We start from the raw sequence: 22710 nt of genomic DNA, 5'->3' as shown, positions 1-22710 counted from the left end.
ATGAGTTAATCACCATTTACTTACATCGTTTCAAAACAAGGTAAGACTTATTGAAAATTACTCGTATGTATTTAGGATTCTTTCAATCAAGCAAACAAAGTGCTTTTTTCATAAAAAAACCTACCATTAGATCAAGACAAATAAATCAACCTATAGCCTTTTTACAACGGGGCACAATTTAACTGAGCTTTATATAAATATTGGTAACATTACCTCAAAGAACATAGCCTTATATTTAAAAAAATCTTACTGTTGACGATTGCGTAATTACTTTCTGGACAAACTTAACAAACAATTGAATTCTATCTCAATAATTTGTCCTTAGTCTTCAATCAGTTTTTCGATCTAAATAGGATATAAATTAAATGTTAAATAAGTACTTTAAAATGGCACAAAGGTTTATGCAGTTGTTTAAAACAAATACTAATATAATCCTCAATAAAGGATACCTTAAAAATTGCACCATAAAACAGTCGGGAACACTGAATTCTAATCAGTTACAATTTGTAATATCTTTGTAAATAATGTGATTGCAATTTATACAAAACGTTTATCATACGAAACTATTACAAACCAATTTTATTACGTATATTTATTTGTAAGATTATAACTGATTAGATTTATTACGTTGGAGCGTAAAATACGTGCATATGAGGTAGTGTAATTCTAGGACTTATTTTAACATAAATATTGCATCAGAATATAAATGATAATTGAAAAATATTAACACCTATGTTCGTTATTAGTTGTCGAAGTCCAAACCAGTCCTTTAGAAAATAAAAACACAACACAACATTAAGGTAATCCGATAAATTGGTTGATAATTTTTGAATAGTTTTTTTCCTAAAATGGACTTGTTTGTTTTAAGTAACTATACATGTTAAATTATTAATTAAGCATTAAAATACATCACAGCTGTGCTTTATAGATTAAATAATAATAGAAATATACTATCTTAGTTTTCCCCAATCACTTTTGATCATATCGGCTCCTTTTTCAGCGATCATGTACACGGGAGCGTTCGTGTGACTTGATACTATCTCCGGCATTACACTCGCGTCAATTACTCTAATGCCATCAAGACCATGCACTTTTAACCTTGGGCTCACTACCGCCGACGGATCACTCTCCACTCCCATCTTACATGTTCCACTTTGATGGTAAATAGTAAAGGTGAACATTTGTGCTTGGCAAGCAAAGTAAGCATCGCTGCCGAACGGTCCATGTTTCAAACAGTCTTCAATCGGTACATCATACAGTTTGGCACCAATTTTTTTCATGGCAGGCTGTCTTGCTATTTCTACAGACAATTTTATTCCTTCTACTATTTTTTGCAAGTCCTCTGGATATTCGAAATAGTTCGGATAGAGAGCGGGGTGTGCTTTCGGGTTCTTATTTCGTAGCATAACTCTTCCCTTTGATTTGGGTCGCATTAACATTGGGAATACCATAAAGGCATCGGATTTACCTAAGGGTCCGTAGGTGTCGCTGTAGATTTGATTGTCAAAGCCGAAATTTCGGGGCAACAGTGGATCTGAATTCAATCCTCCAGTAATAAAGAGCAGTTCCATGTCCGGCCAAGCCGTAGTATTAAACTTGTCTTTTAAGTCCAAGAATACTAGTGCTTCACATCCGCCAGGGATTGAAAGCGGACCTTTGTGTGATCTCATCCATTTAAAGACTAAGTCTAAATGGTTGAGTATGTATTCAGTTGAAAGTGTTAGATTTTGTTGTCTAACTACAAATTGAAGTCCACCGGCTGCTATGTGATCCATCAAATTGTATCCGACCGGTAAATCTTTCACAACATTTATTCTCATAGACTCCAAATGGTTTTTAGGTCCAATACCAGACAACATCAACAGTTGCGGAGAATTTATAGCACCAGCACTTAAAATCACCTCTTTCTTGGCTAGCACCTTGAATTTCTTATTATTTTTTTCAAATTCAACGCCGATAACTTTAGTATTCAAATCATCAAAAATAAGTTTAGTGACCATACTATTTTTAGATACATGAAGATTATTTCTACCGCTGACTGGGTGAAGATAAGCTCGGCTAGCACTATGACGAGTCCCATTTTTCATTGAAAGTTGGAGAAAAGAGACTCCCGCCGGTGAGGCTCCATTATAGTCTCCATATTTAAAACCCATTTCCTGAGCTGCTTTGACCCAAGCTTTGCCCTTGCTTGTGCGAAATGGAGCATGCTCCACATTTAGATGCCCGTTGTATCCGTGATACTTTTCGTCATCAAATGATGGAATATTGAAGTTTTCAATTTTCTTGAAATATGGGAGTACGTCGTCCCACCCCCAACCTTCATTGCCCATTGCTTCCCAACTATCATAGTCTGGCTTAGCTCCTCGAGTGTATATCATGTAATTTAGTACACTGGATCCTCCGACTACTTTTCCTCGTGGCCAATTACACTGTTGGTTCTCAAATCCTGCACAATATTTACTGGACGGCATTGTTTTGTAAGCCCAGTTAGCTGAAGTGAATTGAAGATAGTTGGCTACAATTGGAATATCCATGACATAATTTTCGTTTGCTCCAGCCTCTATAAGTAGGACTTTCCATTCTGGAATTTCAGTTAATCGATTAGCAAGTACGCATCCTGCTGTACCTGCTCCAACGATAATGAAGTCGTATTCAGTCAACATGTTACTGTGGTCGGGTGGTTCGTTATCGAGTTGTCTGGTGCCTTCGTTCAGGAAGTTCATGAACGAAGAGACGGGATTGAGGATCTGTGTGTCTGTCGGAAGCAGGAGGGCGAAGAGTACCCATGTTGCCGTCGCCAATATCGGCGCGGGGTGCAAATTCCTCATCTGAAAAAACAAAAACAAATCGATTAAACAAAAGTGACCTGGGTCATGTCTCTCATAGGTTTCAATGGCAAGGATAATGTTTGCGGAAATTGAGACAGTACTATGATACTATTTTTATTACTGTGATCGATTCAAAGTCGTTATAGGGTATTGCCGAGGTTGCCGAGACCTGTATACTACTACAAAAGAATACATAAAGTTTGCGTGACTAGACGTTTAATGTGGTAAGGATCGGGCCTTCGCATGTCTCTGATTAAGTCGTCTTAGTAGTCCGGGGCGGTTTTCCTGCTGGCAAAGACAACAATGTGATTTGTTACTTCTATTAGAAGTTATTTTCTTATATCTAGAAATAATTTACTGAGGCTCAGTTTAGACATGTACTCTTCAACTGTTCCTTATAATGAAGTTGCGTAAAAAATATTACTTAAGCATTGTGTAGTAATGTATTGTTTAACTATTATTAGAAATAGCTTATTTTATGACACACTTTGTAGTTACAAATCAATTTAGACTTAAAAGGTTAGGTCAAAAGTCCGTTTTTGTTGCGTGTAAATTGAAGATTTACTTCGAACATAAAATTAATAACTGTGTGTTTAGTAAAACTACTGATTCTTCCTGTAGTTTATTGTTAAGCGGAGGTGTAACTGTTGAAGACATATCTATTATAATAATGGTCTTATTGTTCGTTATTTTATTTTGGAGAATTATATCCTGCTTAAGAATTGACTATCGAGTCTACATATTACAGAGTATTTTTTTTTATTAAAAGCAATATCACTGATTTTTCGCATCGTCTTTCGAAAAAAAAATTACGAGTGGACAGTCCTACACTCATTTTGGCAATTTTATAAAAATAGACTTACATGTGTAAACCGCAATCAGGAATGGTAACATTTGTAAGTGTATCGCAAAGACCTTGTTATATTGGTACGAAATAACGCAATATTGTCTATGTAACTCCTTATCTATTCGATTTTACATAGAAATTATCCAATAAATTACTAGTATTGTTATATTACGTAGTTTTGAGTACGTATACTTTACGTAACTAGAAGTCAAGGTTCACTATTTTTTAACTCTTTTTTTTGGTCTTAAATGTAAATTGGTTGCTTGTCAGGAAAGTTTAATTTAATTCTGAATTATTGCGACACCTTAAACCTGGCAAAAACTAGACGGTATAAAAATATATTAACTGATGTACAAAGCTTAGTTAATATAACAAAAAATGTGCGAAATTTTCCACGTCACGTACCTATTTAGATAGGGAAATAATGCAATGATCAATTTTCGGCATTTCTGAGTGATTTTTTCCGAAAACAGTTCTATAGCTCCAGTTGTTACTTTTTCCTATTATAAAAGGAAGATCCTCGTGATGTGGTCCTCTTATCCGCGTATCATGGCCGTTCTCCATACGGTCACAAGTTCACATTTATATTCTGACCACTATCAAACCTGGTCTTTCCTCATGATAATTGGAAGAACCTAGGTTATCCAAGTTTCCTCATCCTGTTCTCCTAAAGAAGTTAAGTCATCACCACAATTTAAATGTAGCGTCTAGTTCACCCGGTGGACATATTCAGGGTCAGTTATTTTTACCGAATATAAAATATTTTTGGAATTCAAAAATGAACTGGTTGTATGAAAATAGATTTTCGAATTATCAATTTACCTTGTTGCGGTAGCTGTACCAAATATGGTTAAATATAAGCTAGGTATTTTAGTCTTAATCTCATCATGAGGAAATATGTGTCTAATTTAAAATTTAAATTGCTAATGTTAATTCGTAGCCAATAACGTTGGTGTTGTTTATTGCCCCCCCTCTGTCGACTACTTCACTGATTTGGAATCGGTTTTAGAATCGTTAGGTTCTGAGTATGCTCATTACATCATCATGGGTGATTTTAATACAAATCTCCTTGCTCCCAACTCTCCTCGTACCCGTAAACTCTTGCACGTTTTGGAGTCATCCAGCTTGCATATTTTACCTCTTCAGGCTACTCACCGGTCTACGATTGGTGATGATTCCTGGCTGGACTTAATTCTGACGTCTAACCTCTCCCTTATTTCCTGTCACGGTCAATATACTGCACCTGGTTTTTCTCACCACGACCTCATTTTCCTCTCCTATATCCTTAAACCACCTAAGCCCAAGCCTAAGATTTTGCATAGGCGTTGCTTTGCAAGGATGGATGCTGAGCGGTTGTTCAAGGATGCGCTAGACATTGATTGGACTCCATTAATGACTTCTGATGATGTGGATCATAAAATTTTGATTTTTAATAACATGGTGAACATTTTATATGATCGCCATGCACCAGTCAAAAGAGTCAGAGTGAAACGGCCGCCAGCACCATGGATGACTGAACTCATACGTATAGCAATGCGTAGGCGGGACCGTGCGTACCGTAAATTTAAAAAAGACCGTAGTGATGAAAACTGGGCTCTGTTTAAGACTGCGAGGAATCGGTGTAATATGATGATACGTAATGCTAAACGCCGCCATATATTGAATAATATATCATCTTCGTCTTCTGCTGACATCTGGAAGTTTCTTGGAACTCTGGGTATTGGCAAGTCGCGACATTTGGACCTGCCGAACACAATTAGTTTTGATGCTTTAAATAGTTATTTCTGCACTTCTTCTTCCTCTCGTTTGGACTATTTAATGAAGCAAGATACTCTCAATTATATAAATGGTCTAACGCGTCCCGATATCAAATCTTTTGATTTTATGCCAGTCGACGAGGAAGAGGTCAAAAAGATTATCCTGTCCATAAAATCTAAGGCGGTGGGGTGTGATAACATCAGCCATCAGATGATCGTCCATATCCTAGTCCCGATCCTTCCTGTTATCACTCATATCGTAAACTTTTCGTTCTACTCTGGAGTTTTCCCTTCACTCTGGCGGAAAGCTTACGTGCGTCCTCTTCCCAAAATTTCCAGCCCTACCCTCCCCAGTCACTTTCGTCCAATTTCTATCCTACCTTTCTTATCCAAAGTGCTTGAGGCTTGTGCTCATAAGCAATTTGCTCGTTTTATCTACGGCAATGAGCTACTGAGCCCTTTCCAATCCGGATTTAGGCCGGGCCACAGCACTTCTTCTGCCCTCCTCAAAGTGACTGGCGATATTAGATTTGCTATGGAAGACGCTAATCTCACAGTGTTGGTACTCGTGGATTTTTCAAATGCGTTCAATACCGTCAGTCACGACATCCTTTTATCTATTCTATCACATCTTATGGTCTCTTCTAAGGCGTCAGACTGGTTTTCCTCTTATCTTCATGATCGCCAGCAGTCGGTTCGGGTGGATGAGGATTCATCTGCGTGGTGTTCTTTGAATGCTGGCGTTCCTCAAGGCGGCATACTCTCACCTCTGTTATTCTCCATATTTATAAATTTCCTTACTCCTGAGCTTCAGTGTTCGTATCATCTCTATGCCGATGACTTGCAGTTGTATCGTCACACAAAAGTGAATGAGTTGGCAGCTGCGCTTGTTAAAATTAACAAAGACTTGGAGGTAGTCAAAAGTTGGTCTGACAGGTTCGGAGTGGCAGTCAATCCTGTTAAATGCCAAGCTATTATCATTGGTAGCTCAAGAAATTTAGGTAAAGTAGACGCACTTGGGTAATATACATTTATAAGAAGATAAATATACCGTTTAGCTGCTCAGTGAAGAATTTGGGCCTTCATCTTGACTCTTCACTCAATTGGCAAGCACAAGTTGCAGCTGTCAGCCAAAAAATCACTAGTACACTGCGGTTTCTTTATCGCTTCAAAAACTTGCTCCCGTTCCATGTAAAAGCAATGCTTATGCAAACCTTAATCTTTCCTATAATCGACTATGGTGATGTTTGCTACTATGACCTGAATGCAGATCTGCTCAATAAACTCGACCGGCTTCTCAACAATTGCATTCGATTCGTTTTTAATCTTCGCAAGTACGATCATGTGTCAGCGTATCGAGCGCAACTTAAATGGCTACCGATAAGACAACGACGTGTGATGAGGGCATTAACTACTCTTTTTTCTATACTTTATACCCCGTCTTCACCTTCCTATTTAACTTCTCACTTTCAGTATGTGTGTTCTCAGCATAACAAAAATCTCCGCTCCTCTAATAATCGTCTTCTTCACTGCCCTGCTCACCGTTCAGACATTATTCACTCTTCCTTCTTTGTGAAATCTATTCTTCTTTGGAATGAGCTACCTCTGGAGGTCAGGATGGTAAATAGTCGACACACTTTTAAAATGAATCTGCGAAATCACATCCATGGCAAGTTGGCCGAATCATTACAGTAGTTCATTTTTCTTACCATCTTCTCCTACATTCTCCTGGATACAGTTGTACATATATATAGTTATATATATATATATATATATATTTATTATATTTATTATATTTATATATGCATAAATATATATTTTTATTATCTTCCACTGATGCTCAAATTGTGTTGCACCTACCACTTCTATTTCACCACCACCCTAAGGTAGACTGGCAGAGAACGCCTAAGGCGTTAAGTCCGCCGTTGTACAATGTGCAAAAAGTATTTTAAATAAAAATAAATAAATAAATAAATAACCGATTGGGGCCAATAATATTTTTAAACTAGTCTTCTGCAAAAACAGTAAAACAAACAAAAAAGTTAACAGGATGTTTAAATTTTTTACCCGGTAGGCATACGGGTAGATCAGTACCGTATATGTAGAAAGCTTTGAAATCCTTACGAGAACTCGTATCGAAGCTATTAACCTTATAACTTCATTTTTTTTAAACGTGGTTACTGAAAATCTGCTAATGGATAACTAATATAAGTAATTAAAACAACAGTATCCATGAACCCCTTATAAAACCTTAATACGCACAAGTAAATAAAAATTAAAAGAACAATCAATAACAAAAACCATCGGTATGAATACCGGCGGAAAACTCGTAAACAAGTTTTTCGAAATAATCTGAACTATTGAACGTGTTTCCGAAACCGGAACGTGAACTTGAAACTCGGAGCTCGCGACTCGCTGACTAGACTGGTTGGCGGTCACGGTCATGGTGGGTTGATGCATACTCGTTACTTTTAATGCGAATATAATGACGTCATGTCAGAAATACCGTTTTTGTGGTGTCAATGTGGAATCTTGTAATTGATCGAGCTGGTCATGTCAGAGGTACGAGTTTTGTTGAGGTGTTAGCCACTTCACTGTCCATGAAGCAGTCACAGTAGTTAAACAATCGGCGAGTAGCATATATGACGCATGGGAAAGGTAAGTTTCTGATTGTGGGTGATTGAATTTTCCTATGATACTTAAATACAAGTACTCAGCTGCATCTGGTTAGACTGAAAGCTGAACCGAAAATAGCTGGGAAAATGCTAGACAGATCATGAATTTTCCAATGATCTTTAGATTTAATTTCGCGAGCAAAAAGTCCTGTCATGGATTTCCGCAAAGTAACACCTGAAATTCAATCAGTAGGTATTTACTTAAATAGCTGTCGAACTATAGTTCCTATTTTACCCAAATGGAGCGGGGTCTTTATTACAGATTGCTTTGTAATTTTAAATAGACTGGTCTTTGTAACACCTATGTATACCTACCTTCACTCAAATGCGTGCAATTCAAATAGTGTCTTAAAAAGATGTCTAGACATATACTGCTTTATGGGGTCATTAGATCAACATTTCCATAGGTATTTTTACGTTTGCCTTTGTAAAGTTTGCCGTTCGCATTAGCATTTTATAATAAAAAGTTTTAATTTTGGCTACCACGTGTTAAATAAGCATAATTTGGACAAATTAAAATTTAGAAAAAACTGGTTCCACGTGATGTGATCGTGATCAAATTCATAGAATAACTATTATAATATTTTTTTAGGCGCCAGGCTTAGGAATCCGGAAAAAAAAATAATCTTCAAAATTGAGTTACTTATGGATGTCTTTTCAAGGCCTACGTATACTTAGTAGAAAAGACTACAACGGGTTTCCTATTTTAATAAGTGTAATAAATAAAGCTAGTTCATAAATAACAGGCTTCCTTGTCCATTGCGGAAGAAACTATATTTTTTGCTACATTATTCGACGTAGTAGTAGTTTGATTTGACAGCTGTGTCGAAGACCTTAGTAAAAAAATCGCGATAAGTACCATCATATTTATTTTTATTTATCCATTTATTTCAGGCATGGCCCAAAAAATAATAATAAAAAACAAACGCACGCTGTCACGCAACATCAATCATCTCCCATTATATGTAAAAAATATTAAATATAACTAAACTGGACGATTTTGGATAACATTTCATGGTTAATTATAAAGAAAAGTCTATCATTTGTAAAAATAAACTACTACATTTAACTACTAAAATGAAGAATTATGAAAAAAAGGGCCCGAAAAAAAATGTGTCAAAATGTGACAACTGTCAACAACAACAATAACAATATTATGAACAAATAAAATGGAAATTAATGGAAAGAGATGATCACACGAGCAGCGTCTAGACGGAATGTACGCCCACCACCCCCGGAATCGTCGCTCAGCTCCGCCTCGCCGCCGCCGGACCCCGGACCACCAGTGATACCGGCGGCTGCAGCTGCGTCGAGCTCGAGCGACGAGTACTTCTCTCCGCCAACGTCGCCACCACCTGTGCGTCGGCAGGGGAGACGCCGGCCACCGACGGGCTTGGGATCGGGGGACCAACAGGTCCCTAGCAGGGTCCCCGCTACCGGTGGTTGTGTGCAGCGCATGAGATGGACTCAGAAAATGAACGAGAACGTCATGCGCGCATACTACGGGTCCACAGAGGGAGGAACTAACCTCACTGCGTACCGTGATAGGATGCTGTCTCCGTTTCAGGTACTAGAGCCAGCCGTCAACGTCTCTGCCCAACGACTGTCGGATCAGGTGCGGGTTATCCAGCGCAATCACAGACTGGACGACGCCGCACTTGATCGGCTGCGCTTAGAGATGCTGGGCAGCCCTATGGTCACCACCTCGTCACAGGCCGCGGTACCACCGCCACCTCCAGGCGAAATCACGCCGCGGTCCGATCTTGTTGAACGGGATGAGGATGATAGGGTTGAAACGGTAAGTACCCAGTGCAATGAACAGGTGAGGAGTGCTCTGGAGGATGCGATTCTGGAGTTTAGATACTCACCCGTCGAAAGCCGACCACGACTACCACGCTTGCCTATGCACAGACAAAATAGGGCGCTGGTGTGTGCTCTGGATTCGCTGTTGGAAAAATATTTTGAAAACAGCGAAGACCTCCTTGATACACACTCAATTATGTATTGCGCGGCTGTTGCTGCATGTCGTGTGGCTAATGTCAAATTCCCTGACAAGGACAGAGCCACACGACCAAAGTTAGCGGTACCAGCCTGGCAATGCAGGATTGAGCGTCGTATCGAGGGGGCCAGAGTACTCATTGGCAAACTATATTGCTTCAGGGAAGGTAATACCCGACCACGGGTGATGCGCTTTGTGAGGCGTGCATTTGTGGGGACTGGACTCAGTCCTCATGAATATATGTCACGTGTCACAGAGCGCATCGACTTCCTGAGGCAAAAAGTCTGTGCATGGGCGAGCCGTATTCGAAGGTATAAACGACGGGTAGAACGTTACACCCAGAATCGTATGTTCCAGAGTGACCAAAGGTGGGTATATAGAACTTGGGAGCAACCTGAGCAATGCGTGATGGACGGGAGCCGACCGGATGATGATGCCACAAACACCTCCCCTTTGGCGCAACCTCTGGTCGACGCCCGTCTGTCACGAGGAGGGTGACTGGACACGTGATGTTGAGCGAGAGTGTGAAAAAATACCAGAAATGGAAGAGGTTAATATTACCTCCTCCGACGTAGCCTATGCAGTCCGTCCGATGCAGAATTGGAAATCACCAGGGCCGGACGGACTGCACAATTTCTGGTTAAAGTGGCTGCAAAGTTCGCACCCCTGTTTAGCATCACAGTTTCAGTCATCCTTAGAAGCCGGGTCGCTCCCACAGTTTCTAACAACAGGGATTACCCACCTGCTCCATAAATCAGGTAGTACCGCGGAACCCAAAAATTATAGACCGATCACTTGTTTACCGACGGTCTATAAACTTCTTACATCTATTTTGAGATTAAAAATAAATCAACATATTGAAAATATTCAATTATGTCAACTTCTCAAAATGGATGTAAGAAGGGGTCCCGTGCTACTAAGGAGCTGCTCCTCACTGATATGGTCATCAGCCAACAGGTTCGGCGATCCCGAAAGAATTTGTCGACATGTTGGATAGACTATAAGAAGGCCTACGACTCGGTCCCCCATACATGGCTTAAGAGGGTACTGGAGTTGTATAAAATAAACTCAACTCTATGCGCCTTTCTTGCGTCATGTATGGAGCAATGGAGAACGGTTCTTCACTATCCAGGATGTCGAGAAATTGAAGGGACCGGCGATCCTATTAAGATCGAGCGGGGAATTTTCCAGGGTGACAGTTTGAGTCCACTTTGGTTTTGCCTGGCCTTGAACCCTCTGAGCACATTGCTAGAGGGCTCGGGGTTGGGCTATCCTTTGCGGAGAGGGGGTCAGGTTATATCCCATTTGCTTTACATGGACGATCTGAAACTGTTTGCCACCACAGAATTGCAGCTGATGAAGCTACTGAAGGTCACTGAAACTTTCAGTAGTTGCATCAGGATGGAATTTGGTGTGGACAAATGTGCAGTCATGCATGTAAAGCGAGGGGGAATTGTGGAATCTGAGGGAGTACAACTCTCAGATTCTATAAACCTGAGATCACTCTCCGCAAACGATACATATAAATACTTGGGTATGGCGGAGGGGTTAGGCATCAATGTGGCTGTCATGAAACAGTCATTACGGGAGCGTTTCTTTGGCCGCCTGAATAAGGTCCTGAAAAGTTCCTTATCGGGAGGCAACAAGGTTCGCGCCTTTAATGGTTGGGTCATGCCAGTCCTGATGTACTCTTTCGGCATACTCAAATGGACTCAAACTGAATTGGACGCCCTGGATAGGAAAGTCCGCACACTGCTGACCGCAGAACGAATGCATCACCCACGATCGTCAGTGATGAGACTGTACATCCCACGGAAATGTGGAGGCCGAGGCTTTTTAAATGCAAAGACGCTCCACAACCGCGAGGTGTGCAGTCTCAGAGAATATTTTCTCAAAAGCGACGTGGGTATGCACCGTGATATGGTGGCAGTGGACAGAGGACTCACCCCGCTGTCGTTGGCAAATGAGAACTGGCGCAAACCTGTCGTACTAACTACCCACGATCGCAGGGAGGTATGGCAGAGCAAACAGCTACACGGACGCTTCTTCGGGGCTCTTCATGGCCCCGATGTAGACTTCAAAGCGTCCGTATCTTGGCTACGCTTCGGTGACTTGTTTGGAGAAACCGAAGGGTTTGTATGTGCAATTATGGACGAAGTTATCCTTACGAATAACTACCGGAGATATATCGTGAAAGACGGGACGGTTGACATATGTCGGGCATGTCACCATCCGGGTGAGTCTATCAGACATATTATATCTGGTTGTTCTCGTTTGGCTAATGGTGAATATTTGCACAGACATAACCAAGTGGCCAAGATCATCCACCAGCAGCTTGCTCTGCAATACAACCTTGTAGACCTTGAGGTACCGTACTACAAGTATGCGCCCGACCCAGTTCTCGAAAAGGACCATATCACGTTGTACTGGGATCGATCTATCATCACTGACAGGACTATTGTAGCCAATAAGCCTGATATTGTGGTGATAGATCGATTAGCGCGCCGCGCGATGATAGTCGATGTCGCCGTTCCGCATGACGAGAACCTTGTGAAAGCTGAGAAAGAGAAACAAATAAAGTATCTCGACTTAGCGCACGAGGTTGTCGCCATGTGGAGTGTCGACACGGCTGTTGTTGTGCCGATTGTCGTTACGGCCAATGGTTTAATAGCCAAGAGCCTCGACGAACACCTCAGGAGGCTCTCGTTGGGCGGCTGGATCAAGGGACTGATTCAGAAGGCAGTACTCCTTGATACGGCACGTATTGTGAGGAGGTTTCTGTCTCTGGGACCCTAACCACCGGTACCTTGGACCCTGTGCCCGATATCGGTGGCAACCTATTTTTTATATTTTTAAATGTTTTTTATTTTTATATTTAATATTTAAAAATGTAAATGATATGTTCTAAATAAATAAATGACCCAAAATACTCTAATAATTTTTATTTTGATATTTAATATTTAACTGATTGTGTGCCGCTAATTAGAGAACAATAGAAAATCAATCGGTTAAAAAAGAATATCATATGCATAAAAAATACTACAAATATTTAACATAAATATTCAAAAAGTAATGCTAATAAGTTTGACAACCAGTGTTCCTAGAGGTATGGGGTTGTCCAGGTAACTGGGTTGAGGAGGTCACATAGGCAGCCGCTCCTTGTAAAATACTGGTACTCCGCTGCATCCGGTTAGACTGGAAGCCGATCCTAACATAGGAAGAGGCTAGGCAGATGATTCATTTTAGGCATCATGACCCAAAAATAAGTACTATTCTATTTTAATCTATTCAAAAAAACTTAAAATAGTATAAATATTTAACATAAATATTCTAAAATTAACTTTATTTATTCATCCGTTTAACAGATTTAATTAGCAAGTTTGTGCACCTAGAATCTTCAGAAAAAAATATTTAAATAATAAAAAGAATATGAAGTAAGTGTTAAACGCGTTTTATACGTGCAATACCTTAGTTTCTTTTTTTATCTGTCTATTGATATGGACATCTTATTCTAATCTCATTGCTATGACTCCAATATTATTCAAAAATATTCCTTGAATGAGAATGATAGATAGTTTAAAAAAAATATTTTCAAATGAGCTAGACAGGTGAATGACCTTTTATGATTATTGCGGGTGCACTAATAATATAATTTTGTTAAGAAAAGAATTTTTTAACACGCTTTTATAAGGTCGACCTGTAAGTAACTATGTGATGATATCTAAAGTAACTAATTTAACGATCGTAGTGTCATGACAATTGGCAGCTGTATGCATGTAGTTCTGATGATGGAGCCGCAGATATGAACTTTAACTTCATGAAAATCGTATCATAGCTATGTTTTGACTTGTTAGAAATGTCTACTAATGAACTTGGCCACGAATTTTTGGTTGCTATGTGCATAACTACAAAATCGTGTTTTACTAGATTTGTAAGATGCCTTTAAGTAAATAAAAATATATTTAAATTATTTAGTTCTTTTGTAAAATTGGCCCAATTAAGCGTCGACATTTTCGTATTAAGTTTGATATGATGTGATCATTATGCTTATTATTGGTAGGTATACTGATATAAAAAGCTTTATTGCACACAATCTAGAAATACCACTTATTTTATGACACTTCATAATATCTTACTTGATTTTGAATTTATTCAACACGAATCTATTTTAATTATATCATTTAGTAGATGTTTTCCCGCGGATTCAGCCGCATCCCGGAGCCAGGATAACTTCCTACCGTAACCAGATAAAATATAGCCTACGTTACTAGGGAATAGTGTGGCTTTTGGAATGATGTAGGTAACCAGCGCTTTCCAGTCAGTGTAGAAAAGCGATCAAGAATTTCAGTATAAAATATATTCATTGCAATTAATTTCGTGTCAACTTACAACTTTTTTTTGAATGCAGCCATTACTGTTAACATTAGTTTTTTTTTTTTTTTCTTCAGCAGTTCCAGAGATTCACTCATTATATAATTCTTTCAAAAATACTGTCAATTTTTTTATTGTTGAATTTCAAATTTTTTAAGAAACATAGCATCATGACTTTGGGGCAATAGTTAAAAACTCATTAGACGGTTACAGAACTTTGTTAAAATAGAGATGAAATCAATGAGTAGGTAATGTGAACTCGGTACGTGGTAGTGACGGGTCATTATGTACTGTACAATGTACATATAATTAATGAAGAATAGTCAGAACCCACTTACATTACCTGTTTGTTTCATGCCATTACTCGAAAACAAAACAATTATTAATAAATAGTTTTTTGTTTTCTTGATTCTGGTTTATCTTGGTAGGTTTTATTTTATATATTTTTGATTTTTGTGTGGTGTAGTGGAAGGTCTTGGTGGCCCAGTGATTAAACCATCAGCCTGAAGTACGAGGGTGCGGGTCCGATTCCTGATCACGCAAATATCAATGTAACTTTTTCAAACTTTGTTTGTATGTTTACTTTATAAGTGTAACTTAGATTTATTATTATTATATATGTAACTTAGATTATTACTGAAAATTTGAAATCGCCAACCCGGTCGGAGCAAGCGTGGATGCCTAGTAATTAGTGCTCACCCTGCTCTCTGAGTGGGAAAAGTAAAGGCTGGTTGTTTTTAATATTTTTTTCTATTTAAGACTTTCAGTTTTATCATACATTATGTATTATTGATATACGGATAATTTAATGCTAGACAGAAAATTGCAATGCAAATAATATCGAAATCCTTTAAAATTGCTATTCTTTGAATCGTGTTTTTTTTTTCGATCAGTATATTTTTGATAATTTTATTTAGATAAATAATTTAAAACTATTCATCCCTTTTACAGCGCAACGTTTTATTTCTAACTACGGTTAATTTTTTATCTAACATAACCAACACACAACAACTTACTTTTAAAAAACAAAAAATTAAATTCCAATTTATCGACACAACACGACACAACAGCACAGCACTGAGCGCGTTCTATTTAGCGCGCCACTTGCTCACGAGTAGGGAGTCGCGCGCGCAGGACCCGCGCTCCTTGCAAACCACTGCGCGAGGGAGGCGCTACCGATGTTTTATTCAGTCGACGGAAAACTGACGCGCATCTATGCCCGTGACCTTTTCACTCGCGTTCAAGTACATACAACTACTGAATTTTGAAGATGCGTTGAAACGCTGTCACTTTGTTTTTTGCTTTTTGCAATTGAAAGTTGTTTTTGTAGGAAATTCTTTGCTCGAGATAAAGTCAAAGTCGTGAATGTTAATGCCAGGAAATGGTATTTTCACTGAAGCTTTAAGTGATATGGTCGTTATATTTTAAACGATTTCAAAAAGAGGAGTTTCTCAGTTTGACCTGCATATATGTGTTTGGCTGAGTTAAGATGCGGTTATCACCACAGTATTCTCAGGCTTAGGAGAAGGTTTTGGCCGTGTAATTGAAATTTGTTTATTTTAGGTTTTATTTTTTTGTGAAAAGTTTTTATCTCAATTATTGTTGACGTTAGAACTAATTGTGTATGCTGAAAATGACGTTGTACTCTTTAGCAGTGTTTATATCTAATTATCAGATAATGTCTAGTCTATGTTCGCAAAATACGCTTTGTTCTTTGAGTTACAATAGCGTGTTTTTATGGACTTCTGATTTGGAATCACGGTAGCATTTCTGCCATGTGCACAGAATATCAATGGGGCTCGAAACCGTCGCATTGATTTAAATAGTAGGTATTTTTATATTACCTTTTGCCTTATCTATCTGCGAAGGATATCACGATGATTCACGCACAATGTTTATGGGTTACGTACAGAATCGGAAGAGAGGCCGTGAACGCAAATGGTAAGTACCACAGTTTCAGGGTCTTATACTTCTTTGAAATCCAACCACATCGGGATAGGTTATTTGCCGAGTTGTCTTCTCTTAGAAAACCAGCAATAAAGAAGCCAGTAAGTCTGACGCCAGTCTAACCAAGGGGTATCGGGTTGCCCGTGTAACTGTGTTGAGGAGGTCAGATAGGCAGTCGCTTCTTGTAAAGCACTGGTATCTACTCAGCTGAATCCGGTTTGACTGGAAGCCGACCCCAACATAGTTATGAAAAGGCTCGGAAGATGATGGTGTATTCTCTTAGAAAATTAGTATTTTAGACTCACATGTTCATGACAAAACGATAACTTAGCAACATAACGACATTACGCTTCTTTGCATGAATAAATATTAATAAGCTTTTTATGGTTTTTATAAACCAATGTCTTTGTTCTGTTTTAATGTTTCCTTGGTTAGTATATATGCCTAGATCTCTTAGATTTCGTTTTTTCATTTAGTTTTTAGTACCTAGTTGAGGCGCCTTGCTTAAAAGTTCCATCTTCAATTATTTCAAAGTGAGACTAATGAGAAGCAACTTTGCAACAGCAAAAAATCAATTTTTGATTTAATCTTTTTGGCAGTTGTCAGAATATGAGTAAGTTTTTATTTATTTGACTAAATAGTATTTTTTCCCCAAAATAATAATAATTGAAAACCTTGGGTTTCGACTATATTTTTTCTAGGTATTAAATAAATAAGAACCTGGTTGGTGATAATAAATATGGATCTTAGGCACACTTGTCCTTCAGGCATATCCCTAGTGGGACCTCAAGAAGTAGAGGTAAAGTTCAAGGTAAACATCAGACCTTCAATTTGTTTAGGAACTAAAAACGTATGTTCAACATGTTAGTGCTTACTTATTTTCCTTATGTTTTAAGTAACTGTCTAAAATGTGCATGCTTTAGTTATTTGCACTTGATTGTTGAATGTATCGGAATTTAATGTCAATATGCACCCTTAGAAAACCTAAAATAATATTTAAAGTGTTTTAATGGTGTGTGTAATATTGGTTTCATGATGCACCTTTATTTTGTGGTGTTAAGTGGGTAACTAATACATCATTATTTAATTTAATAAATATTATGATACAAAATGTTTTTTATTTTCATCTAGATTTTAAGCACTAGAAAATTCTATCCAGTTGGCCATGAAAATTTTTGAAATTAAATAATGTACGTGTAATTGCAAAAGTACATAAAATATAGCAAAAAAATGTTATGAGAAATATTTATACATAAATTATTTTTATATGCAAATGTAATTTACAATAGGCTCTTTTTTACGCGCAATTTTGATCACGACCCGAAGTAGTGATTACCTACACGAAATGTATCTTGGACGGTAAGTATCTTGTATCCTTTCACAAGATTTCGTCTATCTTTGTATCAAACTCCATCATAATTGTTCCGTAGTTTTATCGTGAAAGCATTACTCTTGTATTTTTCATATTTACTGATTTCTAAGAGTCTGTTGTACCATTTTTCTATATCTAACGATAACAAAACTATTAACAGCCGTATACTTGCCGGCCATTGGTCAATTCAGCGATTTGACAACTGAAAATGGTTCGGTTATCGTTATAGTCAAATGGTGCAACTCCATAAGATTACGTTCCTCTATGGTCTATTATTGACATAATATAGTTTTTGTTTGTTTTTCCCATAGATATAATATTACTAAACAAGATTGCGCACGCTCAAAATATATATTTACGAAAATGAACTCTATTCTAACGCAATAAGGTACTAAATTGGTTGCATAATACACAGAGGCAAATCCGAGCCGAGAGGGATAGTTCGAACGGAGGCTGTTTGTCTCTTTCTAACACCTTGCCAGCATAAAAAAATGTTGTGATCAAAAGTTTTGTCTTCCCAAAAACAATTGAATCACTTATATTTTTATCTTATTTTAACAATTGTAAGTCAACAAATTAATAACAATCGCATTAATTTATTCGTATTTATTATTAAAACATAAACAACATAAATTTTTATTTTGCTTTTTTTTATTTTCTAGCGGTAACCCTGAACATTCTTGGCGCGTAATCAGCATTTAAAATTTTGTTTATATTTTTTTGTATTAAATCAATTTAAACTATTAAAATGGTGAAAAAGTGTTGCGTTTCTACTTGCAAAAGTGAATCCTATGGTGGTTGCAATATATCGTTCCACAGGTTAGCTAATAATAACATTTTCGTAAACCAAACAACTAGGGTGCCCATGAATTCTTGTAACGAGTCAAAATATGGGTGATGGATTTTAAAACTGTTGTACTATTGTTATAGCTTCCCAAAAAATGAAGAAAGGCGACATAAATGGCTCAGCAGTCTATATATGAAGTAGAAATACAAAAAAAACAGTCTTCACTTCGAATCTTCCTGCTTTTATACTGCTAATTTCCGCTAATTATTAAAAGCCTTTATTAGTATCTTAAGGTCACAAACTGCGTAAGTTAAAACTTCAATACTAATCTGTGTTTAATAATCTTAGCAAATTCGGATTTGTCTCACATAGCTTAATCTCATAGTCACCCTATTAGAAAGGGACAGACAGCCTCCGTACTAACTGTTTCACTCGGCTCGTTTTTTGGGTTTATATGCGCAGTCCTGTTTACTAATATTATGTCTATGGTTTTTCCTGAGTCATTTATGGTTTCGCAAGAAACAGGTAGGTACTACAGAGTTATTGTAATTCTTTTTATAAGTGGTTAACTATGAGCTTTGATGTTTAGTTTTCTGCTTCCGTGCAAAACCCAAATCCCCGGTGTTATTTGTGTGAATCCGCAATATCATCTAATGATATGACTTCATCGAATTCTTTAGTACCTCCTTCTTTTAGATCCTTGTTTGTAGAAATATGGTGAAGATAAGATCTTTTGTTGAATTGATGAAGCCATTTGATTTCTTGATCAAACATTTTGAGCTGTGAATGGGTTTAGAGTTAACTGCATCCTGACTTCTAGACTTCGATGCACCTAGCCGTTTTTTTTGATATCTTTTAGTGTTTTTAGCAGAAAAAATGTTATCTTTAAGGAAAAAAGGAGTATGAAATTCAAAAAGATAGTAAGGGTTATGAAGTCATACGCTGAATATGTTGGCACCTGAAACTCATTACCGTGCATAATTATGTTAATACTAATTGTGTATTCATAAAGAAAACTATTTATTTCCATTTAAGCTTATAATTTTTATGTGACAACGATCGTAATGAAATTTAAAAGTTTTCGTATTTAAGTGTCAAATTACCTTATGTTTTTTTAAAACAAAATACTAAAGGAAATGGTTTATAAATATGATGTGTGATTCATTGGAAACCTAAATTAAGTCCTTCAAACCCAAAGCTTTCTGGTGGACAAGGCTACATTCTTAACGAGTGGTTTTGGCGGGTTAACCCCAAACGATACATGACATCTTATCTGTCATAATTTTATGTTTGACGTAGGTTTACTTATTTTTAACCGATTTTTAAAAAAGAAGGAGGTTATCAAAGTCAAATCAAAGTCGTCGGTTTTTTTTTGTAAGGAGATAATCTAAACTACAGGATAATCTAAAGTTTATTTAGTTTACTCGGCAGTGATATTACCAAATAAACTGAAGCAATAAAAAAACAATCCTCTTGGCAGTTGGGTGAAAACGATACTTACTTCACAGAAAAAAACGAATGACAAACAAGAAGATACAGCGAAAAACTGTTATTTTTATGAAGGAAATGGTGCACCACGTTGTAAAGTATGATTAAGTTCATACAATTTACAAAAGGCTTATTAACAGAAAACTCGGAAATAATAAGGATGCAATCAAAGGGATTTGTAGGCGTAAAAATAATATCAACGGATATATGGAGATGCGGTTATGATTCTGTCACTTTTATTAAAAGTGCGATCGCGTTTTCTCAGTTAAGAGTGAGTTTTACGAGATATTTTGTTTCAGAGTGAATTATTGAGAACTATTAATAAAATGATGATGCTTATGAAGAGACGCCGTCAGTAAAGAACTTCCAGGTGATATATTTCTGTATCGTTATGATAAAAGAGGTTTTAGTCTGCGTAATTAAAGGCCAATATTTATGAGTCTTTTTAATAGTTAGATATAAACATTACGATCGTTAAGAACATTACGATTAGCTACTAGTTGGCTATTAATTACGTGGACGGTAGTAAAAATTACTTATAAATATTGATTACTTAGTTTTATTCCCTGATCAGTTAACTGGGTATTAAGACGACAACGTGCGTCAAATAATACAATTTATTTATATTCAGTTATTTATTGACTGGTTTTTTTAACCGGACCTACAACGACAGTTTAAATATATTCGATAACCGACCTATTTTCATTCCCGTCGTTACAAAAGAAAACGTTTTTATAGGTCAGAAGGATTGTCTACGATTCTTTTTTTGAAACATTCCAATGGGGTATGATTTAAGCTGTCACCAATTTAATTCATTTTGTGTTTCTTAAATAATAGGGTTTGCCCTCAAAATAGTAGATTTGTCACCAAATGTAGTCACCAAACAATATAAAATCATTTCCACAATAAATTACCGAAAATCATGGAGATATGGGGTCAAGTACCAAATAAATGATTTTGTATGTATTATAATAGGTTTGTCCTAATAGTATTTAAGCAAACTAATTTAAAGAGATCACCAATAAATCATATATTATATCACTAGAAAATTTCATGAAGGTCTAAAAATGTAGGGTGGTCGTCATCATCATTTCAACCAAAAGAGTCTACTACTTAACTGGCCATGTGCCTCCCCCCAAGGGCTTTAGTTTCCACAGGTAGTATAAATATATTTAAATTAAATTTCTAGCTGAATAGTAAATAAAACAATTAATCAAAGTCAAAATAATCAATATTTATTGTTAAAAATCTCACTGCCCGCGCCCCGCATCGTATGATCGTACCTACAACCAACCTACAACCCATTCGTTGAGGCCCGAAAGCGCGCCAATTTGTCTCCCTTCCCTTCCTCTTCCCTTTGAACATATTTTTATTAAAATTATAAACTGATGTATTAAATTGGTAACGAATACATTATTTTAATAACTGAACGAAATAAAATGTAACTACTGTATTGGTGACAAAATAACAAATAAAAAGGAGTCGCAGTCAGGGATCGATTAATCGATTTATTTGGTGACAGATCTACCATTTTGAGCACCAAGCTATTATTTAAGTAATAAAACTATTATTATAAGAACGAAGTTTATATTCATGTAATGCACTACAATTTTATTGGTAATCCATCTCATATTTTACACATTATATTAACAATAATTTGCTAATTCATACCTGGGAACACTCTTTGTTTATCTGAGAACGAAAATATTTCGTGGCGATAGATCTATTTATTAGGTGATACAACTTGATGACAAATATAAATTTTGGTGACAAAAAATATAGTTCCCATTCCAATGTAGGTTATCATACATATTGGTTAATACCGATACCGATCATTGCGAGTATGGTAGTAAGTTCTTGTTTTAAGTTAATACATATCAGCTGAACAAAAGCCAGTTTTCTCTATAACCCTGATAATGAATCCCAAACATTTAAGCATTTTTACGTTTAAACCCATTATGAACTTATTTGTTAATCTTCCTTGTTGCACAAGAGAAATGGTCTTATTGTGTGCCATAATAATTGCATATTTTAGCGTCATAAAATGATCGACTTGGATTGTTAGGAGAACAAAGCGTATAAATATTCCGAGGCCAGCTAGTTGGCAGTGTCCACTAATACCTTGTTAGTCGGTATAAAAGGGTAAATTACATGCCTGCCCTGAAAGTCACATAATTTGCTGCATTAAGGCGGAACCATGGAGGTGACGTGTAAGAATGATATGTGACGTATAGGTACTTACTTTGCGTTATTCAATCTTAATTAGTTTGTTTGTTTCGTTATCAAATAACTTTTGCGTTCAGGTTAGCCCGAGTCATTTACCATTTGTACCTAAATAGAACTGTCGAAATTGCGCAACCCTAGTTTTTCCTTTCGTTGCAAGAAATACACTGAACATCTTATCTGCCCAGCCTTTTCTCAACTATGTAACAGTCGGCTTCTAGTCTCACCCGATGCAGCTGAGTACCTATCTTTTTACATGGAGCGACTGCTTATCTGATCTCCGAAATATATGAAATACATAAAAAGTGACAATCGCGATAAGACGTAGAGGATGTTGTTTTAGGTACCTTTATTGTTTATGGAAAGGTACTTAGTTTTTGTATCATTTGCGCAAATCTTGATGCAGTTTTCGTCCC

At 37.1% G+C, this 22710-nt stretch overlaps 2 protein-coding genes across 3 annotated transcripts in view; one reads left to right on the top strand and one right to left on the bottom strand.

Annotated features, from left to right (window-relative positions):
• Window positions 1-22710, top strand: part of LOC124639745 (flotillin-2) — a 279960-nt gene that overhangs the window by 44896 nt on the left and 212354 nt on the right. The window lies entirely within an intron of this gene.
• Window positions 159-15653, bottom strand: LOC124639741 (glucose dehydrogenase [FAD, quinone]-like). Its single transcript, XM_047177205.1, has 2 exons — window positions 15494-15653; window positions 159-2828 (listed from the first exon to the last, which is right to left on the bottom strand). Exon 2 carries the CDS (start codon window positions 2826-2828, stop codon window positions 951-953), a length of 1878 nt encoding a protein of 625 aa, XP_047033161.1. The 5' UTR covers window positions 15494-15653; the 3' UTR covers window positions 159-950.

Source organism: Helicoverpa zea, chromosome 19 (genome assembly GCF_022581195.2).
Source record: "Helicoverpa zea isolate HzStark_Cry1AcR chromosome 19, ilHelZeax1.1, whole genome shotgun sequence".
Lineage (NCBI taxonomy): Eukaryota > Metazoa > Arthropoda > Insecta > Lepidoptera > Noctuidae > Helicoverpa > Helicoverpa zea.
Note: the sequence above shows the minus strand (reverse complement) of the source record. Positions and strands in the feature narration are given on the sequence as shown.